The 18082-nt window shown below is 42.4% G+C and overlaps 1 protein-coding gene and 1 long non-coding RNA gene across 6 annotated transcripts in view; one reads left to right on the top strand and one right to left on the bottom strand.

Moving 5' to 3' along the window:
* Frmd4a (FERM domain containing 4A) overlaps positions 1-18082 on the bottom strand; it is a 420775-nt gene that overhangs the window by 95909 nt on the left and 306784 nt on the right. For all 5 annotated transcript variants that reach the window (XM_047520300.1, XM_047520299.1, XM_047520298.1 and 2 more), the window contains exons 5-7: positions 15450-15534; positions 2034-2090; positions 1159-1181 (exon numbers count right to left, since the gene is read on the bottom strand). In XM_047520300.1, coding sequence (XP_047376256.1) covers positions 1159-1181; positions 2034-2090; positions 15450-15534 — 165 coding nt within the window. The remainder of the gene's footprint in view (positions 1-1158; positions 1182-2033; positions 2091-15449; positions 15535-18082) is intronic.
* LOC124961564 (uncharacterized) overlaps positions 1-18082 on the top strand; it is a 39035-nt gene that overhangs the window by 520 nt on the left and 20433 nt on the right. Inside the window, exon 2 of the long non-coding RNA XR_007104285.1 lies at positions 2024-2115. This is a non-coding gene — a long non-coding RNA (uncharacterized LOC124961564). The remainder of the gene's footprint in view (positions 1-2023; positions 2116-18082) is intronic.

Here is an 18082-nt window from a genome sequence, read left to right as displayed (position 1 = left end):
ACTGGAATCCACTGGATTTGTGGTTTTTAAACCATTATTCACAGGACTCCAGAAATCTTTGTAAGTAGATATGGACTTATACTTATCAAAACCCCAAATTCCAATACCAAATTAAGGTCAGTGGAAAGTAACAAAGAAAAAAATGTTATTAAGTACAGTTACTATGACCTAAAATGTTTCATTCGACAAATTCAGGAGATGGTTACTGGCCACCTATGGTAGTTCAAGGTCCCCAGCTAAGGCTCTATACAGTCATTATCCATTAAAAATATGACTACCTCTGCTTTCTACCAGGGACTTGGGAAACCTAAACAAAGGGGGTCTGGAGGTCTCCTTAAGCAAATATTCAAATGGAGCTGAAGGATTCCTTTCCTTTCAGACTGGGGTCAGCAAACTATAGCCTACTGACCAAATTCATCCCTCACTTGTTTACATTTTTAAAAGAGGAGGAAGAGGAGCAATAACATTTGTCCTTGAGCAGACAGTTCTGTTAGGGACAGCTACAACCCTCTACTGTGTGAAGGCTTTGGTAAGGATCAGAAGAGACTGTGGGGCAATTTCAGCCATGTTGGTCAATGGGTGAAGCTTATGGAATGAATGACAAGGTTCAGGTATACAGTTCACCAGTTACTAAAGTCATTCCCAGGTTCCCAGTAGTTATATCTGTTTATTTTTTCTACAATGCAGTATCTTGACATGGAAGGAAAGTTGAAGTGGGATATTTATGCTATCTATGAAAGACATCTCCCTATAGGACAGTAGTTTGTCCCTACTTTAGGGACTAAATTAAGAGAAAAAAAAAAGATATCCACAAACTTGTTAGGGCTGTCATGTTATCTGCAACCACATTTATACCTGAGTACAGGCTCCATGGAGACAGAGGAAGTACCCATCAAACCCCAGGACAATGGTCACAGGTGACACTGGGCTCTGAACTCAGCATAACCTGTGGGCTTCTCACCTAGGATGGAATATCCTCAGTCTAGGGACTATCTTTCTTCTGATAGATCCACTTCAATCGACAAGCTGAGAATTGGATCTCATCACTAATATATAATATTAATAAACTGCCCTCCTATAGAGGGCAGGCAGGATAGTTTCTTTTAACAGAAAAGCAATTGAATACATTTTTTAAGCCAAAAAAGTTAATAAACTCACCTAGAAAAATCCCCCTTTGCCTCCTGTAGAAGAAAAAATGTGACATCAGTGCAATACACCAATTCAGCATCAGACTTTAAAATACAGTCTTATCATCCAATTTGCTATAGGAATACAATGAGGCAGGAAGGAGTGCCTTTGCTCCCTGAATATGAGACATAGGTCAAACTTAGAAGGTAAAATACAAAGAATGTGACTCCTTTTGTCATTATAAACAAAATTTGGTCCTGGTCTCACTTGTTCAGGTTTAGTTTCTGAAGCTTCACACCTGTCTGGATAGAACTACTTCTTATGTCACTTTTTGTTTCATTTGGTAGTATGGGTTATTTCTCCATTACACAAAAACTTTTGAGGCAGGAGCCATGGAAACTTTAGTGACTCTAGTGTAAGGTCTTTAAACACAGCAATGTTCTAGAAATACCTGTTGAAGGAATAACTTCATGATATCAGTTTAAACTCGTGGTGTCATTGTAATAGCTAATACTCTGAAAGCTTTTTCTCTTTCTCTCTTTTTACATAAGCTAACGATTTTTCTGTCTTTTCAGGGAGATGGGTGAGTCTTTGGCAGTGAATTCTAGCTATTCACTAGGCTTTCTCCATGGATAAAGAGAGTACCAAACTTAAAAAAAAATAATAGTGTCATTGAATGACCTCAATTTTTCCCAGGCCCATAAACATATACCTTTCCTTTACAGTGATATAGCTGTCTAACACTTTTGGAATAGTAGAAACTGTTATTTACTGCCATTGGATCAGTGTTCCTAAGGGCTTCTTTCACCTTTTGGCTAGAAAAAGTTAAGAAGACAAGTAGTGGATACATTATCACCTGTTAGTGGTCAGTCTTATTTCCTCTTTTTCTTTGTAGAGCAACTTACCTGTAAAATATAGGAAGCCAATTCAAACACCACTTCACTGTCGACATCGATCAGCTCCTGAAAGGGAATTCCAACAGGGAAGGTGAGTTTGGTACTTAACAATGACTTCTTTCTGACATCTCTCTAAAAGAGACTTGGTCTTCTTTTTTGAGGATTTTCCAGAATCTCAAGTACTCGTGCTTACCTTTGGCCCCCAAATCACTGCTCTGAATTACTTGTCTCCAACACCCCCTGACAGCCCTTTTTTCAGCTCTTAGCCAGAAGGGACCAGTGCTCCTGGGCCTATATGGTCACCTCAAAGGTTTTCTCTTTAAATCTTGATGAGACATCAATGGGTGGACCATCCCCAGCTTCTAAAAACCTGTTCATCTGATTAATCTCTGGAATGTGGTGGCATGATAACCAATTAAGTTTCTTTGTAGATTCTACTTCTGAACTAGGAGCAAGGTGTTGTTGAAAGAAACGTTATACTGTTAACATTAACCCTTTAAGTTTAAATTAAAGTTAGACAAAATTAAAAATACAGTTCCTTAGTAGCACTAACCACATTCCTTTCATGGGTTCATGGTTCAGTGTCTCCAGTGGCTATCATGTTGTAGCAGAGATACAGAACATTTCTATCATGGTTCTATCGGTTGGAGCTATTATGGAGTCTAGTTTAAATATGCTTCTGCCCTATTAGTTCTTCCTCCAAATACTTAATTGTGATCTAGGGACATGGTCTCAAAAAAGAACATAAACTTCTGTTTTTTTTTTTTTTAAATTCAATGTATATATTATATTTTTTCAAAATGTGCATACAGTTAAATGCTACATACAGATGTTTTGGTCAATGGTGGGTCACATATACAATGGGGTTTCATAAAATTTATCACTTAGAGATGTCACAGCCATCAGATTTTGTGTAAGTATAGTCTGATGTTTGTAAAGTGAAAAAAAAAATCACTTAATTGTGCATTTACCAGAATATATCCCTGTCATTAAGTGACATATGACTATAGTTCCCACCTTTTTTTTTAAACAGTTTTACTGAGGTATACTGAGGTATAACACATATGAAAACTACACATACTTACCATGTGCATACATCTATGATACCATCAATGCAATCAAGGTAATGAACATGTCTATCACCCAAAAATGTCCTGGGGTGTTTGGTAAAATACTTAACATGATCTACCCCCTTAATAAACTTCTCATTGCACAATACTTATTGTCACATATAGTTCATATGTTAGATGCAAAAGGAAACCTGGAATGCAGTGGACTACATTAATAAAAACATTAAATGATGTCAAGAGTAGGTAGAAATATCTGTCTTGATTTTTCTAGATTCTATAGTGAGTGACTGGATGACAGAGTTAGATCTAGGAGAAATTTAGAGACCAGCTAGCTCAGCCCCATGCTTAATTGAGAGTGGGAATCCAAAAACAAGAAGGGGCTTGCCCAAGATCACAGGGCCTTATGGCAGTTATGGAACTGGAAACAAACTCTTAACTTCTTTCAGTACTGAGGATCGAACTCAGGGTACTCTACACTCAGCTATATCCCCAGCCCTTTTTAGTTCTTATTTTGGAACAGGGTCTCCCTAAGTTGCCCAGATTGGCTTCAAACTTGTGATAATCCTACCTCAGTTGGGATTATGGACATGTGACACTGCACCTGGAAACAAATGCTTAACTCCTTATACAGTATGTGACCCTGCCTGGGACTTGCATTCCCCCAAATCAATAAGGACTCAATCTCAGCCAACATATTCTCAGAACAGTATCTATAATTGAAGTTATCTTAAGATTTATTTTGCCCTTGAAATACAAACCAAAGTCTGATTCATGGATTTTCCAGTTTGGGGAGAGAGTCCAGGATTGGTCCATGGAACTCAAAACAATGTATTCAAGCAATCCTGTATCTTTTGAAGAAAGGATATCCTCAGGCTCTTTCAAGTCTAGGAATTTCAAAGTTGGATAATAATATTTGCTACTGAACCACCCTAGAAATGTGGGATACGAGAAATAATAAGCATGTGGAAGAATGGGTTATGATAATTCTTTATGTTTAACCAGCTGAAAGAGCTTTATGGCTGCTGTAATTGATATTAGACCCTCAGTGCTGGGATGTGGAGGAATGTTTGGAATTGCAATTCTGGGATTACCAGGTCCCATCAGATTGTAAATCATTTAACAGTATACAAATGCTTTAACAGAAACCCTGTCTCAACTTCCATAATAGATAATTTCTACTCTTACTACGTCCATTTCCTTTCCCACCGATCGGCTTCCTAAATTGTTCTGGGGACTTGGTAGCATTCTGCTGTGTGTGTGCTCTTCTGTCAAACATTTACACCTATGTTGTGACCAATGGTCAGTGGTGAGTTAATAGTTAACATCCACTGGGAAACTCATCAAGTGTGCAACTCACAAACAACCATCAGAACAACCCTAAAGTGTGAGCATAGTTTTCAGTTCACTGTTTGATTCACCTGCTAAATGAAAATGTCCGTAGCTGTGGGGGAGGGAGGATGGGTGTGAAAGAGGAGGAAGGCCTTTTCTTTTACACAGTCCATTAGGCAGTGCCAGGAAGCTCCGTTGGAGAATATTAACTGCAGACTATCCACAGTAGCTTCTAACAATGCCCCATTAATGGTCTAACCTAGTTTATGCAAGTTCTCTCTCACCATGGCTGTTGGGGGCAAGTGGGAACTAGCACCTTTAACTGGAGTAAGTTTTCTTTTACCTTCTCTGACCTTGACCATCCCCAGCGAAGGTACTAGAAAAGGTGAGAGTCAAAATGTACCCAGTAAGAGAAAAACATTGAAGAATGAAGAGCCCTGACACTGGAAAACCTGGTGGACAAGAGAGCTGCTGCATTACTTTTTCCCATTTCTATTTAGTATTTACTGAGCTCAAGAATCATCCCTTTGGATGTCCACAGGTGTGTCAACACAGACACCTAAAGGGTGTGTCTAAGAACAAATCTTGGAATGATGGTGAGACATGTTCCAGATTGCTAAGAAGAATTTCATCTTCTGGAGCTTTCTGCTCGGTTTCCTGCTGTATTTTGCTCATCCCTTCTCCACTCCCGCCACATCCCCCACTCCCCACATCCCCCACCCCACCTTTACACTTCGCTCTCCCAGGTGGTTTTAGCTGAGGATTCCCTGTGATGGAACAAAACCCTAGACTTTCTGCCCACTTCATAAATTTCCATTGTATTGCAAAACCTGAAAGCCAACATCCCCACAGAGGAGTTAACCTAAGTTTCCAGGGGTCTTCCTGTCAGAAACCTGCTGCTATTTAACATTCAAAAGATGACTCTACCTTTTTCTTCTCTGACTTCCCTGGCAATCCAGAAGTGGCTTCTTTCATGTGTTTCTGCTCAAGCAGGGGAAATAAACTGAAGGAGACAACAAAGGGTATGTGCAAAGATCCATGCTTGCCTGAGGCTCTGGGATTTCCCTTGAGGAAGGATAAAACAGGGAAGTAAAGGCAGGAGACTTTACAAGGAAGATCTATGGGCGGCTTTCTTCTGGCCATATGCAGAGGGTGGGGGTGTGATACTCCTCTGGGCTCATTCAGTCCACAGCTCTGTGCTGAGGACTCCAGTGCTCTCAAGAGTCCTCTGAAGAGGGCTTTCTGCAGGGTTGTTTTCTGAGCTAGAATCTTGCCTAGGAACCCAGTGCAGTGGCAGACATGCAACAATTTTATCTTGATACTCACTAGTAAGAGGGAGATGCTGGTAGAGAATGCAGTGTCTTCTGGTTATTGGGGCCATTTGGTGTGCACTTTGAGCATCTGTTTTCCTTACTATTGAATAATGTGTGCCACTTTCTTTGATCTTTGAAAATGGAATGATAAAACCTGACCAGGTGTGTGCCTGCACGCCTGGAGTAGGGTGGGCTGACAGTCCACTTCCTCTTACAGAGCATTGCTTCATCCCAGTGAGGAAGCAGCTGTATGAAGAAGTCTAAGGTCATTTATCACAGCATGGTGGCTAGCAATACTCTCAGGAAGATTTCCATCACAGGGTCTCCAAGTGTTCCAAAGGGTCCCCCAAGAACCAATTGTCCTGTGCAACCGAGTTCTTCCTGATCCCTTGTTTGTGGGGAGTGTTTGGTGGTGGTCTTTATACTCCCCTGAGAAGCCCAATGGAAAGCATTCCTCCATGATCAGTCATTTTAGAAATTCCAACTTTCACATAAGATTAATGAGATAATTGTATATGAAATATAATTAACCATATGGTAGGTTGAGATGACATCAGTGAGCATGACACTTGCAAAGTCCATTCAGAACCCCTTGCAAAGCTGGTCTGAGGCTTTCCTAATCCATCCTCACCCACAGATGCCATCACCCACAAAACACCTAAGAAATCTGGTGGTCCTCACAAAGCTCTATGTTCTAGTCCCAACCCAAAAGCTCAGGAACATCAAACAAATCACCTCTTTGGGTTTCATTTTCCTTGTCAGTCAAATGGGAAGAACAGTTTCTTTTCTGCTTGTTTTACTGGGTTTGATGAGACATAAAGCTGATTTGGAAACTAGAGAGCACACTAGAAATGTCATGCCTGTATTACTTATTTCCATTCATTGGTATCTATAGATAATCCAAACTCTACAGTTTTGCCTCTGATCTCAGCACATCTTAGTGTCTATAGGAATCTTCAGTAAGATTTTTTTAAAGAGATGGGCAGCATGCTGTGTGTGTGTGTGTGTGTGTGTGTTGGTCACCATGTATATAAGGGTTAATTTAATGCATCAACTTGACTGTCTATGGAGTGCTCAGATTAGACATAATTTCTAGATGCGCCTGTGGGGGTAATTCTTGGGCGAGCTTAGTATTTGATTCAGTGGGCTCAGTAGATGACGCTCCCCAATATGAGTGGGCATCGTCTAATTCTTTAAGGACCTAAACAGGACCAAAGGTGGAGGAAAAAGGAATTTTCTCCTTTTTTCTTATCTCTCACCATTAGAACTGGGACATTTCCTGCCCTTGGTCTGGTATTTACAACACTGGCTTCCCCTGGTTCTTGGGCTTTGAGCTTGGACTGAGTTACACCCCAGGCTTTCCTGGGACTCCCGTTTGCAGATGGCAGATCATGGACTTAGCCTGCAGTCACAATTGCCAACCCCACATGATAAATGTCTTTTGCTGTATCTACATGTATATTATTGTTCTGTTTCTCTAAAGAACCCCGACAAAACAGTATAAACCATGAAAGTGGGTCACGATGCCCACATTTAGCTCAGTGTGCTATCTTCTTACTTCTCAGGCTTGTGTGGCTGCCATGCCTCGTTGCACAACTCATAATGACTACACGAAGTTGCCCCTGGGCAAACAGTGGCTGTAGTGCAGGATGAGACTACTGCCGTCTTGCACAATCCCTCCTTCTTAGCCCTTTGCCAGTTTTTCAGCAGTCAAGTCACTTCATGTTTGTCTCATGATCCACAGGAGTGCATGCCATTCCTGCTGAGCCACAACTCTAATTCTGTGCCACTGGGATTTCTCATGCTGGTCACTGCAGACAGCTCCATGTTATGATCCTAGGGAATCTCTCTTTTAGAAGTCTGGGTACAGCCAATATGACAGGTCCATGTGGGTTTGTTTCTAGAGAACTGAAAAGGAGAGTCAGTCCTTGTCCATCCTTATTTCTGCTCCCTGTCGTACAAATACATGCACTAAATCTGCATCAATGAAAAGAAGTGATAAGGACCAGGGTTCTATAAGTCTGAGGCTAATATTTATGTTGGTTTCCCTGTCCTGTGGGACTTGATTCTGGGCTTTGTTTCTCTCACCTACAGAAGATATGATGTCATCTGTTCATTAGCAAAGCTCTTGGAGGATCTTCAACAAAGGACCATTTATTCCATTATCAGCAAGAGTGATAGCATTAGGCTTAAGTAGCAAATATAGCCTAAGGATAATTAACTCCAATAATATGTGGAGCTCCCAGACCAATGCAGACATTTCAGAAAGGAAGGCTGGGCAAGACCTTCAGCACACCCAAAATAGGACTTTTAAGCTTTCCATCCTCTGTCATGATCTGCTCTGAGTGCATGCCTGTTGGCCCAGACTTAGTGATGCTCCAAGAAAGGTGCAAATCAGAAAGCAACGAATTAAAAACCCTTTTCTCAACCTTGTCCATGTGCTTAGTCCAGTGATAGGTCATGGAAGGTGACCACAAAAATCCACTTGGAGAAATGCTCATGTCAACTTTACCTCCAACCAAGGGAGCATATTTCAGTCTACTTCAGATGGCAATCATGGGTCTTATTCTATAGTTATCCTTGTTGGACAAGATAAGCATTGAGATTGAGCATAATTTAAGTGTGGTGAATATGATTAAGGAGTGGAGAACTATATGATTAAAATCTGAGATTCAATGTTAGAGATTTAACTGGGTGGTAATTGGGTAGACTGGCTAGAGGAGGTGGGCCATTGGGGTATGCCTTTGGGGTTTCTTTTTTGTCCATGGTAAGAGGAGTGCTCTCTCTCTCTCTCTCTCTCTTTCTCTCTCTTTCTCTCTCTTTCTCCCTCTGCTTCCTGGTGCCATGACCTGAGCTGCTTTCCTCTGTCACACCCTTCTGCCATGATGTTCTGGCTCACCTTCGGCCCTGAGGAATGGAGCTGGCTGTCTGTGAACTGAGACCTCTGAAAGTCTGAGCCCCAAATAAACTTATCCTCCTCTAAAATTGATCTTCTCAGGTCTTTTGGTCATAGCAGTGAAAAATCTGACTAAAACATCTAGCATTTGTTGTTTGCAAGAATCCTGGAGGTTACTGTGACAGTGATTTTCTATGTCACCGTGGAACTCAAGAGCCAGCAGACTTCGACCCAGCATCTGGGATGCAGGGGAAGAGCTTGGAGTCCACTTGAACCTTGTCACTTCTGTCTAGTGTGACAAGAACACTGCCTGCAATGGGAGTTGACGATGGACCTCTTCAGGTGGCCTAGGAGAAGGCGGGTCAGGGAAAGTTTCCAGGGGGATTCTGCTGTCTCCTAAGTCTCTTCCCAGGGAACAAGAGCATCACAGGGCCAGCTGAATTCCCATGTAAGTTTTCCATGGAACTGGACACATATTTCTACCACATGAGTTTTATTCATTCCTTGATCATACATTTTCTTTCCATTGCCCCCCTGTCACCTCGGTGAGTTAAAACATATCAGAAATGTTCAACCATGTGGGGTGTCAATACAGCTACCCCACACTCCTTCCTTTTCCACCTAAAGGAGACCATTACAGCTCCACTTTCACAGATGTATTTTAATTTCCTGTGACTTGTACACTAAGATGATATCTCTCCACTCTGTTGGAGAAAGTAGGGGGATGTGAGGGAAGAGAAGGGGAGAGAGAGCTTCTCTATGATTTTTCTGCTTCTTGATGAAGAAAGAGAGGCAGGTGGGGAGACAATATATGTAGTTTGGGAAAAATAATAAAATGAAGCAAAATGAAGCACCTATTCTTGCCTGGCTGTCCCTGAAGAGATAAAAAATTCAGTTCTCTAGAGAAGATGAACAGGAAGCTGTTGTTAAGTCTATACCCAGAACAGAGGCCACTCCCTCCTCTCAAATCCTGGACGTGAAAGAATACGTGCCAGGTGGAAATGGGAAGGGGCATCCCTGGAGGAATTAAGAGCCAACAAGAAAAGATATCAGATGCTGATATCAAGGGTTCCCCAAGGAAAGAACCAGCTTGCCACTGGACCACTCCACAGGGACAGCACCAGGACCCCTGCCCTCACAGCATGCAGTCACTCTTGAATGAGTGGACAGACCAGGATCATCAGACAGCTGAGGAAAGTCTCCTACAGGGAAGATAAATATCAAAACAAACAGCAAAAGAAAGAACTGGATGGAAGCAGAGAGGGCACGGAGTATATGAACCCTCATTAGTGTACTCAGAGGGACAGGAGAGGCAATGTTCCTAAGACAATAATAGAATAATACAAAAGAGAGAAAAATTAGGTAATATAAAGGAACTCTTGGAAAATTAAAAAAAAAAATAACAACTAAGGTTAAAAATGTCTCTAGAAGAGATTAAAAGTAGTACTAACAATATCTCCCAAAAACTAGGACAAAGAGAGAGATGTATAGTTGGACAGGTGGGAAATAAGGGCAGGAGGCTGTGCCCAGCACCCAAAGCACAGCGATTCCAGAAAGAGAAGACAACAGGGGAGAAGATAGGAAAGAGGCAGTATAAAAGATCCCCCAGAACTGAGGAGTGCAAGTCTCCTCGTACAAGACTGGTATATACAAACCCGTGAATAAGACTAAAAGTGCCCATGAATACCCAGCATTATGATTTACAAGGACCCACGATAGGCTCACTTCTGAGATTTCAGATTAAGAGAAATAGAGGAGATTCTAAAAGATTCCATTGTGTATGTGTGTGTGTGTGGGGGGGATCACTTATAATGGCTAGGCCAGTGGACTTCTGCAGAATACACTTGATATTCAGATATCATCATTCTATATTTGTGCATTCAAACTATTCATCAGATATAAGAGTAAGATAAAGATGTTTTCAGATATACAAGGACCTGAATATTTTACATACATGACATTACATTACATATGTGCTTTCTCTGGATTTACTGGAGGATATTCTCCAAACAAAAAAAAAAAAAAAGAAAAGGAAAACAGGATCCAGGAGATGGAGTGGGGGTGGGGAAAGACCCTAAGCAGGGAAGGGGCCTTATGGGTGAGAGCTGTGCAGGAGGCCAGGTTCAGCTGCAGCAGAAGGGCAGAGGGTTCCTAGGGGAAGGCCCCAGGAAAATCAACAGCAGCAGAAGCAGCCAAAATCAAACCCAAGAGAGGACTGGGGAATTACCTTTGCACTGGAAATTAATCTTGGAATGCATTTGGGAATCTGTAGGATTGTTTGGTTTCTCTGTAACCTTTGGAAAAAAGCAAAGGATACAGAGAAACTCAACAAGTAAAAGCAAGGCAATTATTGCCTTTAGGTAAAACAAATGGTTGTCTAAGAATGGAATGGTAACCATGGGATACTATTTGGATTAGTCATCATAATGGCTGCTGATGATTATGGCATTATCCCAGAATTATGTTATTACCCTATTGAGAAATGGGAAAAGGGAAAGTGAGGGTGGTTGTATGGGACACCCTAATCCTCATCTATCTTAAAAAGAATTCACTACCTAAAATGGACAAATCAGGAACAACAGGGCCATTTATTTACAAATACAGAGGTAAACAGTAGAAGAAACAGCTACCATGTAGATCATGGTAGGACTTGGGTAGGGGAGGAGGTGGGCATGTTTTCATCATAAGCTTTTTAGAAACATTTGACTTTAAAACTATGACACATATTATTTTGATAAAAATAAAACACTTTTCTTTAGTGTTGGCAGTCGAAGCCAGGGCTCACACATGCTAGGTAAGTGGTCTACCACTGAGCAGCACCCCAGTCCCTAGAAAAACTAAATCTAAATACTTTAAAATGTGAATGAAGTAGGTCTTCGAAAAGGCAGGGAGCAGTTTATTTCACCTGAACAACTCAGAGTCTAATATGCTGTAGGAATCAGTCCCCAAGAGACAGGGTAGGAGCTGATGACTTTAAGCTGCTGGGTAAACAGAAGCCTGGGGTGGCCGTGACAGGCCAGGAAGCCGACCTTGTCTCCTAGACTCTCCAAAGCTCCAGAAGGGCCAGGTGGCCATGTGGGTGGCACAAAGAAAATGACAGCCAAAAGAAACTACTCAGGTCTGAATCCAAGTGGCTTACAGTGCTAAGTACTTTCCCTGTTACATCTGCTGGGTCTTCCAAGGTGTGCGTAGGGTCTTGTAATATCTTTGTTCAAAGAGGAAAACCAAGCTTGGAGATATTACAGAAGATGTTCACACTTAGTTCATTCCCTAAGTGGCAGGGCTGGGAAGGGATCAAGTCTGTTCCAGCAAAAGCTAAACTCCTAATCACTCTGCTTCCCGGCCCCCTATTTCTTTACATGTTCACAACTAAGGGGAACAGCACAGCCTGTTTAGTCTCTTCCAGGTTCCTCCTCTTGGAGTCAGTTGCTTGAGCTCTCTGAACATCAGCTTCCAACTCTGGGAAGTTAATCCTTCCTGCTCTACCCCCATCACAGGTTAGGCGGAAACAAATGTATGTAAAAAACATTTTACAAGCCAGGTGCGGTGGTTGTATGCCTGTAATTCCAGCAGTTCTGGAGGATGAGGCAGGAGGATTGAAAGGCCAGTCTCAGCAACTGAGTAAGGCCCTAAGAAACTTAGTGAGACCCTTTCTCAAAATAAAACATTAAAATAAAAGGGGGGTCTGTGTATGTAGCTCAGTGGTTAAATACCCCTGAGTTCAATCCCCTGTACAAACAACAAAAACCAATAAAACAACAACACAAAACAAACAGAATATTTTGCAAACCTATTTATGCAACTGAAACTATTACTTTTAACCACCGAGGGAGACGGGGGTATTGGGATGCTATTTGGTTTCCCGCATAAGTTTCAGAGAAGCCACTTCTTGGTCATTTGTGGTCACTTCCTTTCCTGACCAAGATCAAATACGGATTTTGAGAAGAGAGCGCTGGGATTCTGTAACAGTGTTCACCCCCCACCCATCAATAGGGATGATGCTGTGGCACTGAGATTTTAAATGTGGCTGGCTCCACAGACATCGACACCTCCATTTGGAGAATCTGAGGATTTATTCTTTTTAAAAATTTTCAAGAATTCCAGAGTCAGCTCCAGCTCAGGATCAGTGACCTGACAGAACCGAACAGCTCCAAGAGAGAAAATGTTTCCTTTCCCTTAGACCCAGGCGTCTATACCAACTACGATTGGGGAAACTTTCTACTTGCCCAGTTTGGGAGTTGATGTCCTGGCTTTGGTGGCTCCAGAGTCATTTCCTTTAGCTCAAGTCTGCCACCTGGTGGACAATGCTCACTTTTTTTATTTCTCAACTTTTCCCACAATGTTTTCACATTTAAAAAATCGTCAGGTACTTGTACAATCTGTGAGGTATCTGTATGGTATTATTATTTCCTCACTTTATAATGAGAAAATGGGGAGAGTGGAGGGAATTTGCAAGTATCTGGAGCTACAGTTAGTGTCTTTTTCCTTCATTCAGCAAAAACCCAAAACACTATTGTCTGAGTATGCTGGGTTTGAGCCCACTGTTAAGTCCTGGCTCAGCAACTGCCACCAAGCGAGGTGTTTGCACAGAATTGAATCTGATCACTGCCAGGCCCTCTGTCATACTGAATGTTTGCACATGCTGGAACTATTCTGTGCAATGAATGTGCTGACTTACTTCCAGTAGGGGAAGCCAAGGCTGGTATATCATTTCAACACTTTGGTTTTAAAGTTTGGTGGGTATTGCAACTCTCCAAACCTGAGTTAGTTACATATAAAAGTACAGGCTGCAAGATCTCCTTGGAAACCTTTGAATGCCTTCTGTGACCACCATGCCAACAGCTTTGTGTTGCTTGGGCACTCTACTGCAAGGACAGTGTGCCCCACAGGGCATGTCATGGCCCTAGCTGAGCTCTGACCTGGAGTTAGCATGCCCACTTCAACAGACTGACTTGTGCTAAGGTGGTGGAACCTTTAAGAGGTGGGGCCTACCAGACAGGAATTAGGTCACAGGGATATGTGAAGGACGAATGGATTGACTTTGGTTTTGCAGAGTGGGCTGGGTCTCACAAGGGCGACCATGAGCGCCAGTTACTATTAAGTGAGGCCATCCTACATGCTTGGTCTCTTCTGCATGTACCACTCGCCACTCTCATACATTTCCACCACTGCGATGCCTTCCCACCATGAGGCCCTCATCAGAGCTGAGCAGAAGTCAGCACCATGCTCTCAGGTACCCAGAACTGTGAGCTAAATAAACCTCTCTACTTTATAAGTTACACTCTCAGATATTTTGTGATAGCAATGGAAAATGAACGAAGATAATGTGTATGTTGGGGGCAGTCAATGGAATAGGTGTGACTCTAAATATGTTCTAGCAGTAGTTCTTAACCTAGGTGGTAACTGCAAGCCTTCTCCTCAAAGAGAGGGTGTGTGCCAGGAAGGTGTGTGGACATTTGGGGTTATTCAATAAAAGAACTCTACCAGCATATGGGGGAACTGTATGCAGTGCCAGGATTATCCCACTTAATTACAACTGTCTCTTGAGTAGACATTTTTCTAAAAAAGATGTACAAATGGCTGATAAGCATGTGAAAAGATGCTCAGTATCACCAGTTATTAGGGAGATGCAAATCAAAATCACAAGAGACCACCTCATACCATAAGGATGGCTATTATTTAAAACACATACACTTGCCACCCCCCCAAAAAAAAAAAAAAAACAACAAGCATTGGTGAGATATGGAGAAACTGGAACCCTTGTACAATGTGGGTGGGAATGTAAAACGGTATACCTTCTATGGAAACCAGTATGACTGTTCCTCAAAAGATGGAAAATACAGTAAAGCAATTTTACTTCAAACAGGGTCTAGGGGAGATATTTGTATACCTGTGTTCCTGGCAACACTGTTCGTGGTTGCCAAAAGGTAAAGGCAACCCATACATCTATTGACAGATAATGATAAACCAAGTGTGGTCTCTACATGCAATGGAACATGATTCACCCTTAAAAGGGAGGGAAATTCTGACACATGCTACCACATGGATGAAACTTAAGAACTTCAAGCTAAGTGAAAAAAGTCAGTCACAAAAGGACAAATACTGTATAATTCTACTTATGTGAAGTCCCTAAGAGTGGTCAAATCCATAGAAATGGAAAGCAGAGTGGGGTTGTCTGGGCTGAATGGACAGGGTGACAGATGTAGAGTGAATGTACCGAAGGCCCTGAGACACACCCAGAATGGTTTCGCTGGGCTGAGGGTGTAGCCCTGGAGTAGAGCACCGGCCTGGCACGTGAGGCCCTGGGCTCCATCACTGCACACCACACACGCACGTACGCACACACACACCCCACAGGTCAGGATGGTAAATGTTCATGAATTTTACTTCAAGAAAACAGAAGAACTGTCTCATGTAAAGTGCTGATAGCATCCTTCTGGGAGATCCACTAAGACCATTTAAAAATGGTCAAATGTACATGTATTTGGTGAGGAGTCTGTTCATACTTTTGGGAGCTGTCGAAGTTTAGGACCACCTTTGTCATACTCATCTAGGTTCCCCTTCGTCTCTATCGATAAGTATCTGGTCAAGGTTAAGGAACACCTTCATGGAGCCAGAAATAGCAAGGGGATCAGAAGGAGTCACATCGGTAGCCAATGACATTCAATTCACGAAGTTCTTATTTATTTATAGTAATTAATGTATAAATTACGTCTCTGAATCAGTAAAGTCACCTCAGGAGCAACGACTTGGTATCTCCAGCTTTGAATGATGCTTTCAGATTTGGAAGGAAAGCCGCAGGGAAAGGCGTTCCTACCTTGTAGATGCAGGACTTGGCATTCAGGAAGAAGAGCTCAATGGTGGCGTTGTCCTTCAGGTAGGAGATGCTTTCTATGTAGAACCTGAAAGGGGAGAAGACACGTGAACCACAGTGGGAACAGAAACCTGCGGTTCTCTTGAGCTGCGGGATTTGAGGTGAGGACTGGAGATCCCAACGTTAGATGAAGGCAAGGAAAAGCTATCGAGTGTTTTTCTCTGGTTATTTTTGGAGGGAATATAGTGTTTTCCATGTCCATTCCTAGTAGGTCAGATTGGTCATGCCTGATGCCCTCCCCAGAGCCAAACACAGGCGCCCCTGCCTTCCCTTCCTAAGAGCAGACTCCGAGAGACCTTCTGTTTTCATCTTCCTTACCTGCTTTCCAATTCTTCATGTTATTTGCTTTCATTACATTTTTTTGTCCTAATCACTCTGAAACGGATTTTTAAAAGACAATTTCTTCTGCTTAATCAAATAAGGTGTGGGGGGGTTGCATTTCCTCTTTAAAATGCTCCGTATGTGCTTTCCTGAGGGTGGTGAAGTGTGACTTGATTTCTGCACATGCAGAGAGCTGTGGTAAGTGTCCTTAACATTGACACATTAATGCATATTAAGTCAAATGAGAATTGAATTCCTATCAGGATGGAGCTTCTGGATTTTTTTCAAGATTGAAACATGCTGACATTATTTAAGTTTACATTAAATGTGCCTTTGCACATCGACTTTGAAGTTTATTAAATTCTTTAATCAGCTAATATGCTTGTACTGTCTAAGGACCACGTGCTGAGCATAGGAGCTGGGATGCGGGGAATGATTTAAATGCAGTGTTGTCAGAGGGAAAAAGAATCTTAGTGGGTGTCACAACCCTCAGACTAGACGGGGAAGGCACTGACTACTTGGCTTTTAAAAACTGGCTGGACCAAAAGAGGCAGAGGGCGAAGGAACTGAAATGAGAAGAAACAACCTCTCTGGTCTTCTAGGACAGTGTTACAGTCTGATGACAAGAATCCTGCGGAGGGGACCAAAGACCAGGAATCTTAGTCCCTGCTTTACATACTTAGGACAAGTCACACAATCTCTCTGGGTTCTCTTCTCCAGGCTGAAAGAAGAGAATAGAACTTAGTTGATGCTTCTCCTCTGCGAAGTCTCCTGATTTTTAAATACTGGAAATGAATTCAGATTAAGACAACAATAAAAGAGTAGCAGCAAAACCAACAAGCCAACATTGTAAAAAGCAAGCAAAACACATTCATAGGTTAGGTCAAGGCAGGCCAAACAGTTGCGACCTCTTGTCTGAATGCAGTCTTCTATCAGTTTTCAAATGTGTATGGGGCTTGCTGTGATGAATACAGTATAGAGTCATTTAAATGTGTAAGTGAATCTAGTGTAACTTCAGATATTAGTAGATTTTCTCAGTCAACAGACATGAGTAGCACGATTGCCATCATGTCAGGGACTACAGAATTTCAGAGGATTACAAAATGATCCTCATGCTTGCAAAGCCCAGGAAGGAAAGGACCGATTGATCTTTAGCCACATCCCCTCCCGCCCCCAAAGCAGCTGTCTACTGCTTTGGAGGCAAGGACTTTAGCTCATGGGGCCCTTCAAATATTAGAATCTGCAACGGTCTCAGAGGAATCCTCAAGTTGTACAACTTCTAGTTCTTGAAAAATGCAGAACTGAAATGCAGTGGCAAATTTTACATCTCAAAGCAAAACATGTTCAATTTGATTTAATTATAAAAAACTAAACCTATATCCTTTACAAAGGGCCCTTGACAAGGGATGTTTAAAATAACAAATTAAGTGCAAAAAAAGGAAGGAAAGAGGAAGCGCTCAGGGGAGGGATAAAAACATATGGCACTGCTTTGAAAATTATCAGACCCTTCGAATTTAGACTCAAAATTATTATAGTCCTAAGTTTGAAGTTAACCTCAGGAGGCCACTTGCTTTTATCCTGGCACTGGGTTCAAGGTAGCCAGTGGCTCTGTGTTAACCATTTTTCATGTAAGAGAAGGGGGCAGGGCAGACTGGCTCTGGGATGGGGTCTAGAAGACCCCACACGTAGAAGTTGATGACATTTGAGTAACCTGACCATTTGCAGATGTGGCCTATTCGAGATGAGTCTTATTCTGAGCCTTCGCTCAGGTGACTCCTCTCGGTCCCCACAGACCCTCCCCGTGTGCTCCTCTCCCTCTGCCCTCAGCTCAGGCATCACCCTTCCCACCAGCTCCCCTTCCCGTGCTCCCAGGATGCCAGGACGCTCTGCTTCATGCAACGCCCACAGTCTAGTCGTCTTCGGATTGTGAAGGTGCCTTCTCACTAGGCTGCCAAGCAGCCTTCAATTCCACCGACCTCCTGCCGTCAGGGCTGGGGCCAAGTCTTGCTCATTTTGTAGCTCGAACCCCAATACAGCAACCCACACAGACATGAGCTTAGTAAGTGTCCATCAATGAAGACTTTGATTTTCTACTGTCCCCTCTCCATTCTCCCTTTGGTTGGAGTTCCTATTGGAGAGTGAAAAGAGGAATGAAGACAATAAGGAGGGAGAAGAAAAAAGAAGTGACTTCCGAGTGGTCAAAAAATCCCAGGTGAGGGACCCTAGAGCCCACACAGCTGGTCATTACCCATGAC

This window comes from Sciurus carolinensis, chromosome 12 (assembly GCF_902686445.1).
Source record: "Sciurus carolinensis chromosome 12, mSciCar1.2, whole genome shotgun sequence".
Lineage (NCBI taxonomy): Eukaryota > Metazoa > Chordata > Mammalia > Rodentia > Sciuridae > Sciurus > Sciurus carolinensis.
This window is presented reverse-complemented; position numbering and strand designations above follow the sequence as displayed.